Genomic DNA, 16,148 nt, shown 5'->3' on the forward strand with positions numbered 1-16,148 from the left:
GAGGAATACACAAAGCCCAACTGTCAGCTACTCCCAGTCATGTGACCCAGAGACAGGTTAAAGGCACTAAATGGCTAAGGAATCAAAATGCCAACTTTCTAAAAGAGGCATTTTCAAAATTGTAATTTAAAATCTGACTTTACCAAAAGAGAGAATTTTTCATTACAATTCCAAGGACACCAAGCCTTAAGCCGTTACCTGTTGCCATTTGCAAATTACAGCTTATTAAATGTTATAAGGCAACTCTGATGTTATCCTATGAAAGAGGTAAGCCATGCTGTAGTGAAAAACAAATTAAAGAGGTTTTCACTACCAGGTCATGTAAAACTAAAAGGTAAATGTCCAACTTTTTTAATACACTTTGACCTGCTATCTGGGCTTTTCAGGTCCTACCCTAAGGGCGACTTATATGTACGAAATATGAAGGTTTGGGCCTGGTAAATGGTTAACTTTGCCAGGTCACAATGGCAGTTTACAACTGCACACAGAGAATGCAATTGCAGGCAGGAGACATGTTTAAGGGTGCCGCAGACCCACTAGAAGTGTTTGATTTACAGGCCCTTAGTACATGTAGTACCACTTCACTAGGGACTTATGAGCAAATTAAAGGCAGGGTCTGCAGTGCTTTAGACGGGAACAAGATCATTGTGGACTTAAAACTTGGTCCTATCAAAGTTTTTTATTCGATCCAGACACAACTCAGTCATTATGCATCCTGCAGAGGAAAAATAATCATTTAGGTGATCGTGGCCCACATTTAATTATTGAAGTTATACACAGAGGCCTGTGCAATGCAACACAATGCTAAAGATAGCATTTATTTTCTTCCCTCATAAAGGGACACATGTGCAGTGCTAAATGGTACTGCATTGATGAGTACCCATACAAACTTTAGTAAATGTGTGCGTTCGTGCTTACCCCTACACAAGTGAAATGTAATGAGAGGATTATCACTCTACAAAAGGAAAATTCAGATTGCATGCATGATTGTCACAAATTAAGGTGTTACTGAAAGCTATTTAAGTTTGGGACACTAATGAGTGGATGAGCAGTACAATATTCTGGGAACTGTAAAAAACATTATGTCATTAAAGCTCAAATAGGATGGCTAGCCTTCCTGTACCTGGTTTGCAAAATGACAGTATTAGACTTTACTATGAAACTAGTTGAATCAGTAGCGGCTCCTGGAGAGAGTGCTGCCAGGCGGTGACGCAAGGCGGGGGAGGGTCAGGGTGGGAGGTAGTAAAATCCGGATTATGGCCTAACGGAGGTAAGTATACAAATAAATAAATAATTTTGTTGCACAATGAACCTCCACAGCAACACCCATTGCACACCCCTTTCAACCAAAGTGAAGCGTGTAAAGGGGCTGGATTGAAAAGGCAGCGTTAAGCCAATCAAAGTAGCTTAGCGCTGCTTTGTAAATATGGAGAAGGGCACAGCACCACCAGAATGTCGCTAAAAGTGACCCAAACAGTGCAGTTGCTTTGGAAGGAAATATGACATAATTCTCAATGTGATGTGTGCTAGCTCGTCATGCAAGTAGAGAGAGCATTCTTCACTTTACAAAGTATTGCAGCAAAAACGTGTAGGTACTGGAAATTGATTTTTCATTTCCGTTTTAACAATTGTTTTATTTTCATGTATAATACTTTAAATTGTAAGGATTTTCTATAAAAAAAATAGGTTTATTACACTTGTGACTGCCCGCACACTGATACAGAAAAGCACAGATATTAGTAAACCGAACATATTGAAGGAAAATTTTTTAAGAAAATTAAAAACTCCCTAACGTATGTTTTTGAGACATAAGAGAATGGAAATGTTCAATATGAATTGAACAGTGAAAAGCTTGTGGTGCTGTGCTCTTTGCTTTATCAAATACGCCAAGCTCGAATCATGGGAGCATCTGAACTGAAATCATGGGAACTGTGATTACACAATACTTCCCCTTGATTAATAATGTGTTTTGTCTTTCTTTTTGTCTTCTTCAGGATAATAGATAACAACCAAATCAACAGAATCTCACCACAGACGTTTTCTGGACTCAACTCGCTCATTCTTCTGTAAGTTTAGATGTCTAATAGGGGAGAGGGTGTGGTTTAGGAATTTTCTTTTGGATTTGAAAGATCTAGGATGCAGTCTTCCGATTTCTGACACTTGATCATCAGAAAACTGGTCCATACATTTTTGGATTCCATCCTGCATCTGCTATTTCTAGGCAGAGTGGTTCATTTTGCAAAATGAGTATTGGGCCGTAGGAAAAAAATATATTTTCAATAGTTTTTTTCACTTTAAAAACCATTCTAAAAAGAAGCTGACCACCACATTTTATGTGCAAAGAAATAGGATAAAAACGGTGACAAAATCCGTCATGCTGTTCAAAATATAGTGAACACAAATAACTAAACGTATTTGTGTCTAATTGATTACTATTTTAATTTACCCATCAAATGTGCATAAATAATACAGCAGATAGTTAAATAATTGTTCATCTCAAAAGCAATCACTTATTTGTCAATACCGTATATAAAAACCTTCATCATTTCAGAAGTGTCTAATATAATCATCTTAAAGTACAATTCCTACCTATAACAAAATTAATTGCTGCTTGCTGATATCATAAAATGTGGCTTGTTTCCCACCCCACACAAAAAAGTTCCATGCACTAACAGGAAGAGTTGGCCTTGACTTTGCCAGGCACTTCAGAGACATTTAGTGAAAGAAAAATGACATTTTCGGCACCCAAGTATCATACATCATTCACATTCACTGAACTACTATGTTTATGTAATGTTATGTTAAGTCACGTCAATCTATGCTATGTCATGTCATGTTATACTATGCTATGTTATGCCATGTCATGTTATGGTAATTATTTAAGCGCACCTTCACCCAGGGGTTCTTGGCATTGTTCAGGAAAAAGGTAACTTGTGGCAAAAAATAGTCATAATAAAATAAATACAGACACAAAAATTGCAGAGGTATTTCTTTCTGATTGATAGAAAAAGTTACATTTATCACATACGTGACCTCTAGAATATCAGTTACAGAGAAATGTAGCCAGAAATGGGTCCTCAGCCTAAACTTTCTATAGAGACACGTAGATCACAGGGATGTATTCAAAATCAAACTAAGGTTCTCTGAAAGGCGATAGTTGTTTCTCCAGATAGGATCGAACTACTACAATCAATCAATCAATCAATCAATCAGAGTACTTGTAAAGCGCGCTACTTACCCGTGAGGGTCTCAAGGCGCACAAGATGCAGTTAAGAATTGCTGATTTCCCCAAATGCATAAAGGATTTTATAATTTAGTAAGAATGGTCTTACTGATTGAATTAGATCAGTCCATAACTCACAAACGTGCAAGGAAAAAAAAGCTATTTCTTAATGTTAATCCATGATAAATTAGATTTGTATAGACTCTTCTCTAGAGGATGGAAGCTGAGGATTAATCAATCAGACTCAGATTACTAATTGTTTCGGCATGATTTCATTGTAAACTCTTTTGAGTCCTAATTCACTTTGCTAAAGAATCGTGCTAATGCACTTGTAGAGTAAGAATTACTTTTTCAAGAACACATTTTTGAGGAGAAAGTAGTAGTAGTAGTAATGTCTCTAAATATCAGTGACGAAAGCAGCTACTGGGGCAAACTGAGCGTTATAGGATTTAACAATAGGGTAGGTATTTTCCAAGTCCTTTATTAAATTGTAACTACAAATTTTGCTAAATTAAGCAACTCATTTTGATACCATCTTTAAAAGAGTGAGAAGGGATGGCATTTTAGGTCTACATAGGAGAAAACCTATTCAGGTGGGTGTTTTTTTCATGAAGAGAGGGACTATTAATTGATCAAAATTAATTGTGCGATAGAACCCAGTGCCATTGATTAGCGATTAGCGATTTCTCCTGAGGCGGAAGCCGGGAGTAGGCCCACATGTTTTTAATACTTTGAGTGTCACAAATAACCTGCTTATTTTACCCACTTACTTATTTACTTTGTCCAACCGCGCAGCGGAGTTTAACGCTGCTGTGGGACCTTGTTACTGCCGCCATTCCCGCCGCCCACGCCCCTTTTACGAGAGGCCACGCCCCCCCATCGCCACTACTAAAGACGCTGACTACAAGTGCCACGCTCATAGCCATTTCTCCTGAGGCGGAAGCCGGGAGTAGGCCCACATGATTTTAATACTTTGAATGTCAGAAATAACTTGGTTATTTTACCCACTTACTTATTTACTTTGTCGAACCGCGCAGCGGAGTTTAACGCTGCTGCGGGACCTTGTTATTGCCGCCATTCCCGCCGCCCACACAGGCCACGCCCCTTTTTCGAGAGGCCACGCCCCCCCATCGCCACTTTCTTTCCTCTATAAAAATGTGCATATTCCGGTCGCGCAGCGGGCGTGCCGATTGCGTGCCGAAGGCGCGCCTAAGGCGAGCCCGCCTGCGCCCGTCCGCGACCGGCCGGGACACGGGGCACAGCATTATGCGCGACTTCTAACATATACTTCTGAACAACTGCGCTCCTTTAAAAATAACTGCCTGTTAAATCCTGCTATACTGTCCTATGCTCAAAAGCTTGGCATCGCTTCTCCCATGTCCATCACGCCCTCCCCCTCCTCTCCTTCCACTACTGCCCTCCTTCTCAACACAAGATCAGCCGTCAAGCACCAGACTGAAATATTTGACCTTTTGGATTCTAACTCCCCAGACCTTCTGTTCTTAACCGCAACCTGGTATAGATCTGACTCCCTGCCAAGCGTCTTGGCCTCCCTCCCGCCCCACTACTCCATGCTCTGCGCTGATCGGCCTGAGAACAGAGCAGGAGGCGGGGTAGCCTTGATTGCCCGCAAGGGTCTTCATTTTCAGACACTGGTTCCGCCTATACTACCAGCAGCCGACTGCCTTGTAGTACGATCCACCTCCCTTAAGACCCCTATTACCTGCGTATTAACATATCGACCACCTCAGCCATCCCCTGGCTTTCTCTCTGCCTTTCAGAACTTACTGGCCACCCTGGCAGTCAATAATGCCTCTGTCCTTGTCCTGGGAGATTTTAACTTTTGGCCCACTGATCCTGCTGAGGACACTATCTCTAAAGACTTCACCCAATTGCTCCTCAGTCTCAACTTCACTCAGCACGTTCAAGGCCCCACCCACATCCGGGGCCACATTCTTGATCAGATCTGGACACTCAACATTCCGATTTCCACTCCCACTATCTCGCCCTGTCCCTGGTCGGATCATTCATTGCTCGCTTTTTCCCTGGATTTGAGCCTTAAAACATCACTCTCTATCCCCAAAAGCACCTGGACTAGGAATTGGCATAAAGTCGATATCCCTTCTCTCTTTAACTCACTAGCTGCCACCTGCCCAGACCTCTCGAGCCTGGACCCTCATTCCCAGGCTACCACCTTAGATCGCTGGCTCACCAAAGCCTGCGACCCAGTGGCCCCCCTGAAGCGGATCACCATCAACCGCACCCATAGTGCCAACAAGTGGTTCAGCCCCGGCCTCAAAGCCAAGAAATTAGAGCTCAGGCAGGCCGAACGAGCCTGGAGAAGAGCATACTGCCCCACTCGCAGACAACACTTTATTTCCTTACTTAATGAATACAAACTAGCCATCCAGATAGCCAAGACCGAATATTTCTCTGGGCGCATCCTAGCTGCAGAAAGCCAGCCTCGTGAGATTCTTTCCACCGTCCACGAGCTGGCATCATCGGACAGAACTCTACCCAAGATTCCCCCCTCCCAGGCCTTATGCGACTCGCTCAATGAGTTTTTTATTGAAAAGATAGCCCTCATCAAAGCCAACATCCCCTCCCCCTTCACCTTCACCCCCTTGACAATTACCGCTCCCTCACCTTCATCCCCCCACTGACCAGAGAATCCTTGCTCCTTCTACTCAGCCGTGTCAAGTCGGGCTCCCCAGCTGACATCGGCCCGGCACGCATTCTCTGTCAGCTCTTCTCTGTATGCCCATCCCCCGCCCTCACCCTCCTTACTAATTGTTTTACCTCTGGTTTCGTTCCGGCCTCCTTTAAGACTGCTATAATCCTCCCTATATTAAAAAAATCAGAAGCTGACCCCTCCTCCCCGGCAAATTACCGCCCTATATCCCTCCTCCCTTATCTGGGAAAGGTAGCAGAGTCCCACGTCACCCAGGTGCTCAGCTCCTTTATAGAGAACAGTAACTACCTTGCACCCTGCCAGGCGGGCTTCCGCCCCCGCCACTCTACTGAGAAGGTGGTCATTTCAGTCATGGACCAACTCAGGGAGGGACTCAACACCAACATCCCCCAGGCCCTGGTCCTCTTGGATTTGTCCGCTGCTTTTGACACGGTAGACCATACCATCCTTTTGTCCCGTGTCAAGGCGGCGGGCATAGGGGAACAGGTTTTAACCTGGATAGGTTCCTTCCTGGATGGTCGTACTCAGGCGGTTCACCTTGCCGAATTTTCAGCCCCGCCTAGCAGGGTGAAATGTGGTGTCCCCCAGGGCTCTTCTCTCTCCACCCTTTTATTTAACCTTTACATTTTTCCTCTTATTTTCGCACTTCAACAAATGGAGGTCACAGTCTACAACTATGCTGATGACCTCCAACTTGTTTTTAATTTGTCCTCCTCTTCACTAGGCACCACTAGCTTCCAGTCCGTCTTGCTGTTTATCCGGGATTGGATGAATGCAAACCATCTTAAACTTAACCCGAATAAAACAGAGCTGATTCTGACTGGAGGCAGTGGTAACCCCTGGTCGTCTTCTTTTTGGCCCCCCTCCTTTGGTCTTCCTCCCACTCCTTCTCACTCAGTTAAGACCCTTGGCATCACACTCAATCATCACTTGACACTTCACACTCACATTAGTTCTGTTGTCTCTTCTTGCTTCTTTACTTTACGCATTATTAGGAAAGTTTCCCGGTTTTTCTCTCCCTCTGCACTCAAATTGATTGTAATGGCCATGGTCTTATCTAAGATCGACTACGGGAACATCATTTATAATGGTGCTACCGCTTATGCACTTCAACGCCTTCAGCTGGTGCAGAACCAGGCAGCTCGCCTGGTGCATGGCCTTTCGAAACATCATCACTCTTCCCCCTTCTCATGGCCCTCCACTGGCTACCAAATAAACAAAGAGACCTTTTCAAACTTGGCTGCCTTACTTTCCAAGCCCGGGCGGGCACCGCCCCCGCCTTCATTAACTCTGCCATCACCCTCTATAGTCCTGCCAGAGACTTACGCACCTCCACCAAATCTTTGTTAGTTATCCCGCGGTTTAAGAAAAAACAATCTGGTGGCCAGAAATTTTCGGTACTTGCGCCCACTTTCTGGAACTCCCTTCCCCCCCCCCGTTAGATCCTCCCCCTCCTACACTGAGTTTCGTAAAGCCCTCAAGACTTTTCTGTTCCAGCAAGCTTTTAGCCTCTAGCCCCCGATATCTTCCTCAGCTCTGAAATCCTACAGCGCCAAGAAACTGCCTAGTGAATGTGCGCTTTACAAATTGTTAAAAATTCAAATTCAAAATTCAAATTGAACCCAGTTTGTTCAACTTGTAGTCCAATAGTTGTGTTTGCTGTCTAAAACCATGTTTTTATTATTTTCAGAATGTTTATTTTAGTTTTGCTTTGTGTATTTTCAGGGTGATGCTGAACAATTCTCTTGATCGTCTTCCAGACAAGCCTCTGTGCCAGCATATGCCTAAACTGAATTGGCTGTAAGTGGCATCGTTGTTTTTTCTATCTAGTATTGCATTTCTGCAAACAAACCTACTTCTGTGCACCACTTCCCATTTACTAACAAGACAGTGGGGTTGAGAGTTACTTGGACTGTAAGTGTGCTTCTGCATTGTCTCCTAATGTTGGTGGTTTTTGCTCTGTGTCCTCTGTTCAGCACAGCATTGCATCTCAGCACTCAGGATTATAGTTTCCAATACTGGGAGTTCAATCATCTGTTTAGACACAAACATTTTCATTGACGACTGTAGAGTACACTGCATTAAAATGAATTAGTCTTGGAAGAATTGATCAGATCATAACTAAGCCATTCTGGTTACTGAGACATGCCTTACTTATTTGATTACTTGGCAAGTGCTGTGATATGTTTAAAGTCTTGCTAAAATCATCGGCCTCGCTATCTGCATTATTTGTTGTCACAATCAAGCCAAGCAGCGAATATTGGGAATATATTCAAGTTTGAGATTGTTCTTAATTTTACAAAAACAAGACAAAATGTCTATATTTAAAAATTGTATTAAAATAATTTATCCTCTGCTGACATTATGTATGTAATAGTAAGACAAGCTCTTGTCACTAAGAGCGATGCTCCTTTGTCCCCATATCATCACTTAATATTTTCGAAAATTTCCCCCTTCCCTAATGAGTCCAAAGGTCCAATTTAGAATAATCTCCATGAAAGTGGTAAATGTGCTCCATGTAGACTCTGACTATGGTTTATAAAGATCAATGACTTTCTGAGATTTCACAAAAATATTCAGGGTTAGGTGTACAATTATTTGGAAGTTGTGAAGTTTCTCAGCACTAAAATAATCTAAACCGTATAAGCCACAGATTGTTTACTTGGAAACAGAAAGGTTTTCAGAAGTTTTCTAAAATGTGTTACAGAGGATTCAGATTGGATAAAGTGAGGAAGAGCATTCCGTACCATACATACATGATTCATGACATTGGCAGGGGCTAATACAGAATAGAGTTACCAAAGTCTACACAGGATTGAATAAGGCCATTCATGACAGAAATATGAAATGTATTACTGATAAATGGAAGGAAGTTCTGAACTGTTTTTAGATGAAAAACAACAAAAAATTGTGTTTTTAATTGAATGAAGACAAAAGGAAATTATCACGTCAAGGTGACTACTCAGATTGTGAATGACAGAGGATGATGAAGAGCAGGTGTCTATTACAGTGGGCTAAAAAGAGCATTCTAGATTAACACAGAAATCAGGAACTATAACAAGTTTGGTCTTAGAAGGGTTTGGCCTCAATCAAATCAATGACATCCACTGAGTACAAGATGCAGGCTGTTGTATACAGTCAGGGTGAATGATGAATCCATCACAAACCAATCGATCAATTGGGTGTTGTCTGCTTACATACGCTATTTCACCCCAATTTGAATGTGAAGCTGGGTGAGGCAGATAGATGTTAAAAAGTAGTGAAACAATAGAGCACTGAGCATCACCACAATTGGGAGCTTTGGTTTTAGACGTCTGGGGCAATATGGTGTCAACTTGATGATGATCTGCCAAGTAAGATGTCAGCGATTTCAAGGCAATGCCTGATATGCCAATATATCTAAGCCTGGCAATTAGAATGTCATGATCAATGGTGTTGAACACTGCCAACAGGTCCACTTGGACCAAGGCAGCAACTTCACCACTTTCCAACAGCTGTGAGAGTTCCCAAACAACCGGTAGTACAATTAACTCCATGCTCCTACTAAATTTAAAGCCCACTTGGAAAGATTCCACGAGCCTCTGGTTCTCAATGTAATTTTGTAATTGTGTAAATACAAATTTATATAAATGTTTTAACCAATAAGAGGAAGTGATATTGATCTAATACTAACCACATCAAAGGAGCCTAACAAAGCCTTTTTAGGAGCATTTTCAATATGACCGTTTCCACTTATTGGAAAACTACACCGTTTTCCAAGGATTTTTTAAAGATGGTTACTAATGCATCTACATGTGAAAGGCTAAGATCACAAAGCTACAAGGGAGGGCCCAGGTCAGGTGTGATCCCAAAGGGCAGCTGTCTCCAATAACTTCCACAACACTTTCTCTGATGATCGGATCAAAAGTATTTAGAATAGATGAGTAATGCTTGGTGGCTGTCAGTGAAATATACATCGGTCAAGCAGGGGTTTCTTCCATGCAATTGCGTTCCTGATATTAGCAATTTTATTTCAGAAAAAAGGAGACTAGGCTTTCACTTCGAGTTTCAGAGGGGAAGTTTTTTGAGGTTAGCATTAGGACTTTGAAGCTCTTTAATAATTCAAAAGAGCCTTTTAGGTTATGTGCTGGGGAAATATGTGTATTGAAACTGCTGCCTTGTTTATTTTCAATGTGTGTATTTTGGCTTTGAGAGGATACATAGATCTGAGGTCATGGCAAAAGATTTTCTCCAGTCTTTCAACTTGACCAGTTTCAAGTTTTAGTATAGAAAGTTCAGAAGAGAACCATGGGTTGTTCTTATTTCTACTAAGATTTTGCTTAATGTGAACAGGAAAGAGATTGTCAAGGCAGTCTTGAAACATTTGGGTGAAAGTTGACAGCTAGACATTTATGTTCAGGCTATGTTCAAACTTAAAATTCCTTTATCTGTTCGCCAGTGGAAGTAACAATAGACTTGAGGTATTTTCTTCCAATATCTTTGGGGTTGAGGGACATTAGTCAGGGATGCACCAATATTCTGTGCATAAATATGAGAGTGAATAGAAGTAAAAAAAAGAACCGTCCAAGAACGGGAGCACATTTCTTTTAAAATGTTGTTGACATTTGAGAATATAGGATCCTGGGGGTGGCCCTTCAAATTATTCAGCTCATACGAGAGTAAAGTTAGCTTAAACATGTTCAAATTGTCTTTGGATTGAAGAACCACACCATTAGGTGCTTCCAATCTGTGATTTAAGTTACCTAGACTATTCACATTATCCCTGATGGAGCAGTGAGAGAGAATGTGACCTAACGGCTAGAGCGGTCGACCTCAAAGCTGGGAAACTGGGTTTGAGTCTCGGCAGGGATGCTCAACATCCTCTGATTCTGGGCAAATCACTTAATCTCCCCGTGCCCACCAAAATGAATGTGTCCTTCTGTAACGCAACTGGGGCTCATGTAAAATGCTCTGATACCTTCGGGTCAAGTTTGCACTATATAAATAAAATAAAAAAATCTTAAGCCAGAGGAACATATTTGATAGCTTGGATGTGAAGAGAAGGGGGACAAAACATTAGTAAAAATTACACATTGTCATTTATAACTGGTAGGAGAAAGCTATGTAATCTGCAGATAGCATCAAAGCAGTCAATTTGTACTTCTAAGTGAGCACACTTAATAGCCACTACTCCACCACCTTTTTTTCATTGGACGAATGTTACAAATATCTTGTAATCAGGTGGGAGAAGTTCACTCATAAAAGGGTCAGTGTGGGCTGTGAACCATGTCACGGACTTTAGATAGTAATTAAATCGTAAACATTTTAGCATATGGGCAACAGGCATAGGCAAAAAAGGCCTGTGAGGAACATGTGTTGGTTGCACATTAGGCCAGGAATACTCAGCAGGAGAGACGCTATGTATAAGGATGCAGAATACCTAGCTCCGATATTAGATGGAAAATACAGGGTTTGATAGAGTTACGAATATCAGCAAAAAAAAAAACAGAAACACAACACTCACCACTAGGAGAGTGATGGGAGGCACAACACACAGCATTGCTGTATGCTGTGTACGTCCTGGTGTGGACGGATGCAGACAGGCTTAAATAGGCCAAACAGCACATTACAGCAAGCAGAAAAAGACTGAACTAGGACTCATTACCTGGAACTAGCTCTTGTAGGATAGTGCTCAGTCACCACAGAAGGGATACTAAAGGGTTGATTCATATGTTGGCAGTGTGTTTGTTTAGACAGAGTACTGCCACCATGAAGGTCCACCCACCCAATTTAGATTCAGGCAGACCCTCAGTTTGTCTACTGAGGTGACTACTCTGTCAACGCCATAGCCAAACCTCTCCGACGGCCCAACGAAAACGAGAATGTAGCCTTTTTTGTACACTCTGTCACCACCAGGCAAGCCTTGGTAGTGAGGGGCAGTTACATGTAAATAATGCTCCTCACACCATGGGAATTGACTCCCAAGGTGAGGGGAGCATTATTTTTACTATTTTCAAAAAGAAAATGTGTTTCGGGATTTTCTTTTTGAAAACAATAGAATATATACCTGTTTGGTGCAGGGTTGCATCATGCTGACGCAACCCTGCACTAAACAGCGATATGCATTGACAGGAACCACAGTGATGGCAGTTCCTGCCAATGCTTTATAAATGATCGCCATCTTAGCGGTCATTTATAAATTCAGCGGGCGGTTCCTACACCAGGCGGATGGAGTAATATTTTCTGTCCCCTTGGCACAACGGCTATCTTCTGATATATAAATCGCCCCGTACATCAGGAAAGGATATAACAAAATACCCCAAATATAGAAGTGCAAGTTAAAAAGAACCCCACACAGAAACTCTACCACAATACAAATCCCTCACCCACAATAATTTAAAGATCCATTATGTAAAATTTTACATAGAACGTGTGAAGAAAACCCACTAATGCATAGTTATTTATAATGCTCTAAACTTGGAGCACTAATCTGAGCCTAAAAAAACTTTATAGAACAGTAGCACTTCCACAAATTGTGCCACCACATTAAAGCATGCAGCATATGGATTGGATTTTAGTTATCAGTTGCACTTCCTGGTGTAAATATTTCAGGCGGCACTTCACAGCAAGTTAAAAAAAGCTGAACTTTTACAAGGTAGCTGGAATCCACTACTTGTAAGATGGCATTCAGTCACCACAGAAGAAATACTACAAGGTTATATGTTATAACTGTCAGCCTTAGAGTGGCCCTCCCCCAAACACTTTGCCTTCTCCTCTTCAGTTTTGCCGACTTTGTGCTTGTTTGCCTTTGGACTTTGTGCACTTTATCGCTGCTGATCAGTGCTAAAATGCTTGTGCTCACTCCCTAAACCATTGTAAAATTGGCTTACACGTAATTGGCATATTTAATTTACTTATACGTCCCTAGTAACGTGGTATACTGTTGTACAGTGCTTAGCTCTTCCCTTGAGCTGGCACTCTAGATTACTGTTAGTGTTCTGGATTTTGGAGTTCTCCTCCGCCCTGTTGGCAGTTGGAGCTCTGGTCAGATGAGGGATGGTCCTACCTGTTCTGTACTGCAATAAAGCTGTTTCCTACAATATCCATTCGTGGGATCTTCTTTCCATATACAACATTTGGCGACTTGGACTGGCGATGAGTCTGGCCACAGCTTCCTCGTTTAAATTTGCAGCTCAAAAAGGAATTACAGAATAGTAGCGTCCAACTCCCTCGCGAGCCCGTGTGGTGCACAGCGTAGAACAATCCTTCATTGCAGAGGTGATCGTCATTGCGGAGGTGATCGTCATTGCGGAGGTGATCGTAATCTGTGAAAGATTTCCGGAAGATTTTTCTTTCAGATATCTCCATTATCAGAGTGAGTGACGTCATCTTCTTCAACGTCTCTTCAATGACGGTGAGCGTGATCCTAACGTGACCTGGTGAGTCGCGTAGCTCTTACGCTATACGTGGACCGCATCACTGAAGCGCATTCTCCCTCATGCGTACCTACGCTGTGATTCTGATGTCAGAAGCGTGATCGACTCTGCACACGACGCAGTCGGCCATTTTGAGTGATTTCATCGCTGTCTGTCGGTGGTTGCCTAAGGGACGCAATTCACCGGGATCTTCACTGCTGGTTGTCAGAAGCAGTGTCGAGTATCAACGGACCTTCAATATCCTGTTTGGTGTAAGCACACATTTTAAAACTTAAAAAGATAATTTATAAGCGGACTGTTTTCCTTTTGTCTTCAGTAGTAAACTGTGCCCTTACTTTGTCGCGTGACAGCTGCTCCTTGCATCGTAATTATCATTTTGCTTTCGTGACTGTATAAGACTGATCCCATGGCTCAAGCGATCAATGTTGCCCTACCGCTGCAATTCCTGTGTGAGCCGGGGAATCTGTCTATAATGTGGGAAGACTGGATAATAATGTTTAACAATTACATTCAGGCTCTAGATGGAGAAGACTTTCCACCTAAACGAAAGAAAGCTCTTTTGATGACTACTTTGGGCAAAGAGGGACAACGTCTGTTCAAATACTTACCGCAAGTATTACCTTCTGGGTCACAGGCTGATTTAGACGAATTTAAAGAGGCTGTAGCAAGACTTGAAACCAGATTTGGTAAAGAGGAAAACCTTGTCCTACAGAGATATAAATTCTATAAAAACAAACAGTTGGCAGATGAGAGCATTGACGAGTTCGTTGCACGACTACGTGAACTATCTGTAAAATGCAACTTTGGTCAAATGGCGGATGAACTAATTAGAGACCAATTGATTGTTCAAGCCAATAACAGGAAAGTCCAAGAACGATTATGGGCAGCGAAGAATCCAACGTTGAAAGTTGCTATAGAATTAGCTAAAGTTGTAGAAGAAAGCGAGAAATGCATGAGAGAGTTGCAGAAGAGTAGTTTGGAAACAAAAGTTGCAGAAGTTTCCAATAAGAGTGTCATTAGTGACAATAGTGATGATGAGGCAATGGCTATTGCTATTGTTAGAAAAAAAGGCTATATTCTTCAAAAAAAGAATACGCAACAATCATCTAGTAATAAGAATAGTCAAAAAATGTGTTCAAAGTGTGGGAGTTTTTCACATTCCTCAGATGCTAAGTTCTGTTTTGCGAATAACAAGGAGTGTCTACGTTGTGGGAAGATGGGACACTTCGCAAAGATGTGTAAAAACAGAAATAACTCAAGGGTGACTGTAGTCAATGAGAGTGGTGATTTGAAACGTGAAATGAACAAGATATTGGTTCTGTGTGACACTGTATGCTCTTGCAGGGATCGAAGGGGAAATGCTTTTAAAGCTGAGTTTAAGATTGATGAGAAAGTTGTAACTCTCATGGTTGACACAGGTTCAAAGTGGACCATCATCCCACTATCCTTGATGAAGAGTGTGTGGGGTGAAAGAGTTTTGAAGGAGTGTGACATTTTTCCGTCTGGATATCAAGGTGAGAAAATTGACCTATTAGGCTACTTTGATGCAAAGATTGAGTTCAGAAATAGATCAGCACCTGGAAAAGTTTACATTTCAACTGATGGACCGGCCATTTTAGGTCGTCACCATCAGTATGATTTGCACATTGTGGTTGATCCCAGGTCTGATGATCCTGTGTCTATTGTTGATAATTCATCTGTAGATGAGATACTGGATAAATATAGAAATGTCTTTAGAGATCAATTGGGGGAACTCGTAGGTTATTCCCATCGCATAATTCTCAAAGAAGGTAGTTGTCCTGTTCAACATAAGATGAGAAGAGTCCCTTTCGCTTTGCGAAAAGAGGTTAAAACCACTTTAGAAGAAATGCTTCAAGGTGGTATAATTGAACCTATTGAGGCGTCCCGTGGGTTTCGCCTGTAGTAATTTCACAGAAGCCAGACAATAAAATTAGGTTCTGTGTGGACCTGCGTTCATTGAATAAGTGTGTGGTTGCAGATGTGTTCCCACTACCAAACATCAATGAGTTAGTTTCGACACTCAAAGGAGCCAAGTTCTTTAGTAAGTTGGATCTAAAGCATGCGTACCATCAAATTTGCTTAGATGACAAGTCCAAACATCTGACTGCATTCATCACTAGCGAAGGGACCTTCCAATTCACGAGGTTACCCTTCGGACTTGTCTCTGCCGCTAGTGTATTCCAGAGACTTGTTTCTGAGGTTTTTAAAAGTCTAGATAAAGTACTATACTTTCAAGATGACATCTTGATCTATGGAGATTCCCTGGAGGAGCACAATGGGATTTTGCAGAATGTGTTGCGAAGAGTGGATGATTCTGGTCTAACGTTGAGAAGGGAGAAGTGTGCGTTCCTTTTGAAGGAAATAGAGTACTTAGGTTTTTGCCTGTCTGAAGAAGGTGTTAAGCCTAAGAAGAACTTGTTAGAGGCCATTGAACTAGCTCCCTTCCCTGTTGATAAGGATCAACTTCGATCCTTCATGGGTCTGATAGAGTTTTACTCGAAATCCGTGAGGGATTTCTCTTCAAAGACTGCTCCTTTGAGATACTTATTGAAAAAGGGTGTCAAGTTTAATTGGACTGTCGAGCACGAGTCTTGCTTCAACATGATCAAAGGGGAACTTAAATCTGCTAATGTTCTTACCCCTTTTGATACTGCTCGGTCCTCTATCTTGATGGTTGACGCCAGTGTTGTAGGTCTTGGTGCAGTTCTCCTGCAAAAACATGGAGGAGTAGAGAAGACCATCGCGTTTGCGTCCAGGCCTTTGTCTGTCTCGGAATCTAATTACTCAGTCATAGAGC

The 16,148-nt window shown here is 42.0% G+C and overlaps 1 protein-coding gene across 1 annotated transcript in view; it reads left to right on the forward strand.

Moving 5' to 3' along the window:
* RXFP1 (relaxin family peptide receptor 1) overlaps positions 1 to 16,148 on the forward strand; it is a 1,193,379-nt gene that overhangs the window by 967,317 nt on the left and 209,914 nt on the right. Inside the window, exons 8-9 of the mRNA XM_078677666.1 lie at positions 1,995 to 2,066; positions 7,641 to 7,715. Coding sequence (XP_078533792.1) covers positions 1,995 to 2,066; positions 7,641 to 7,715 — 147 coding nt within the window. The remainder of the gene's footprint in view (positions 1 to 1,994; positions 2,067 to 7,640; positions 7,716 to 16,148) is intronic.

The sequence above is a fragment of the Lissotriton helveticus genome, chromosome 2_1 (assembly GCF_964261635.1).
Source record: "Lissotriton helveticus chromosome 2_1, aLisHel1.1, whole genome shotgun sequence".
Taxonomy (NCBI): domain Eukaryota; kingdom Metazoa; phylum Chordata; class Amphibia; order Caudata; family Salamandridae; genus Lissotriton; species Lissotriton helveticus.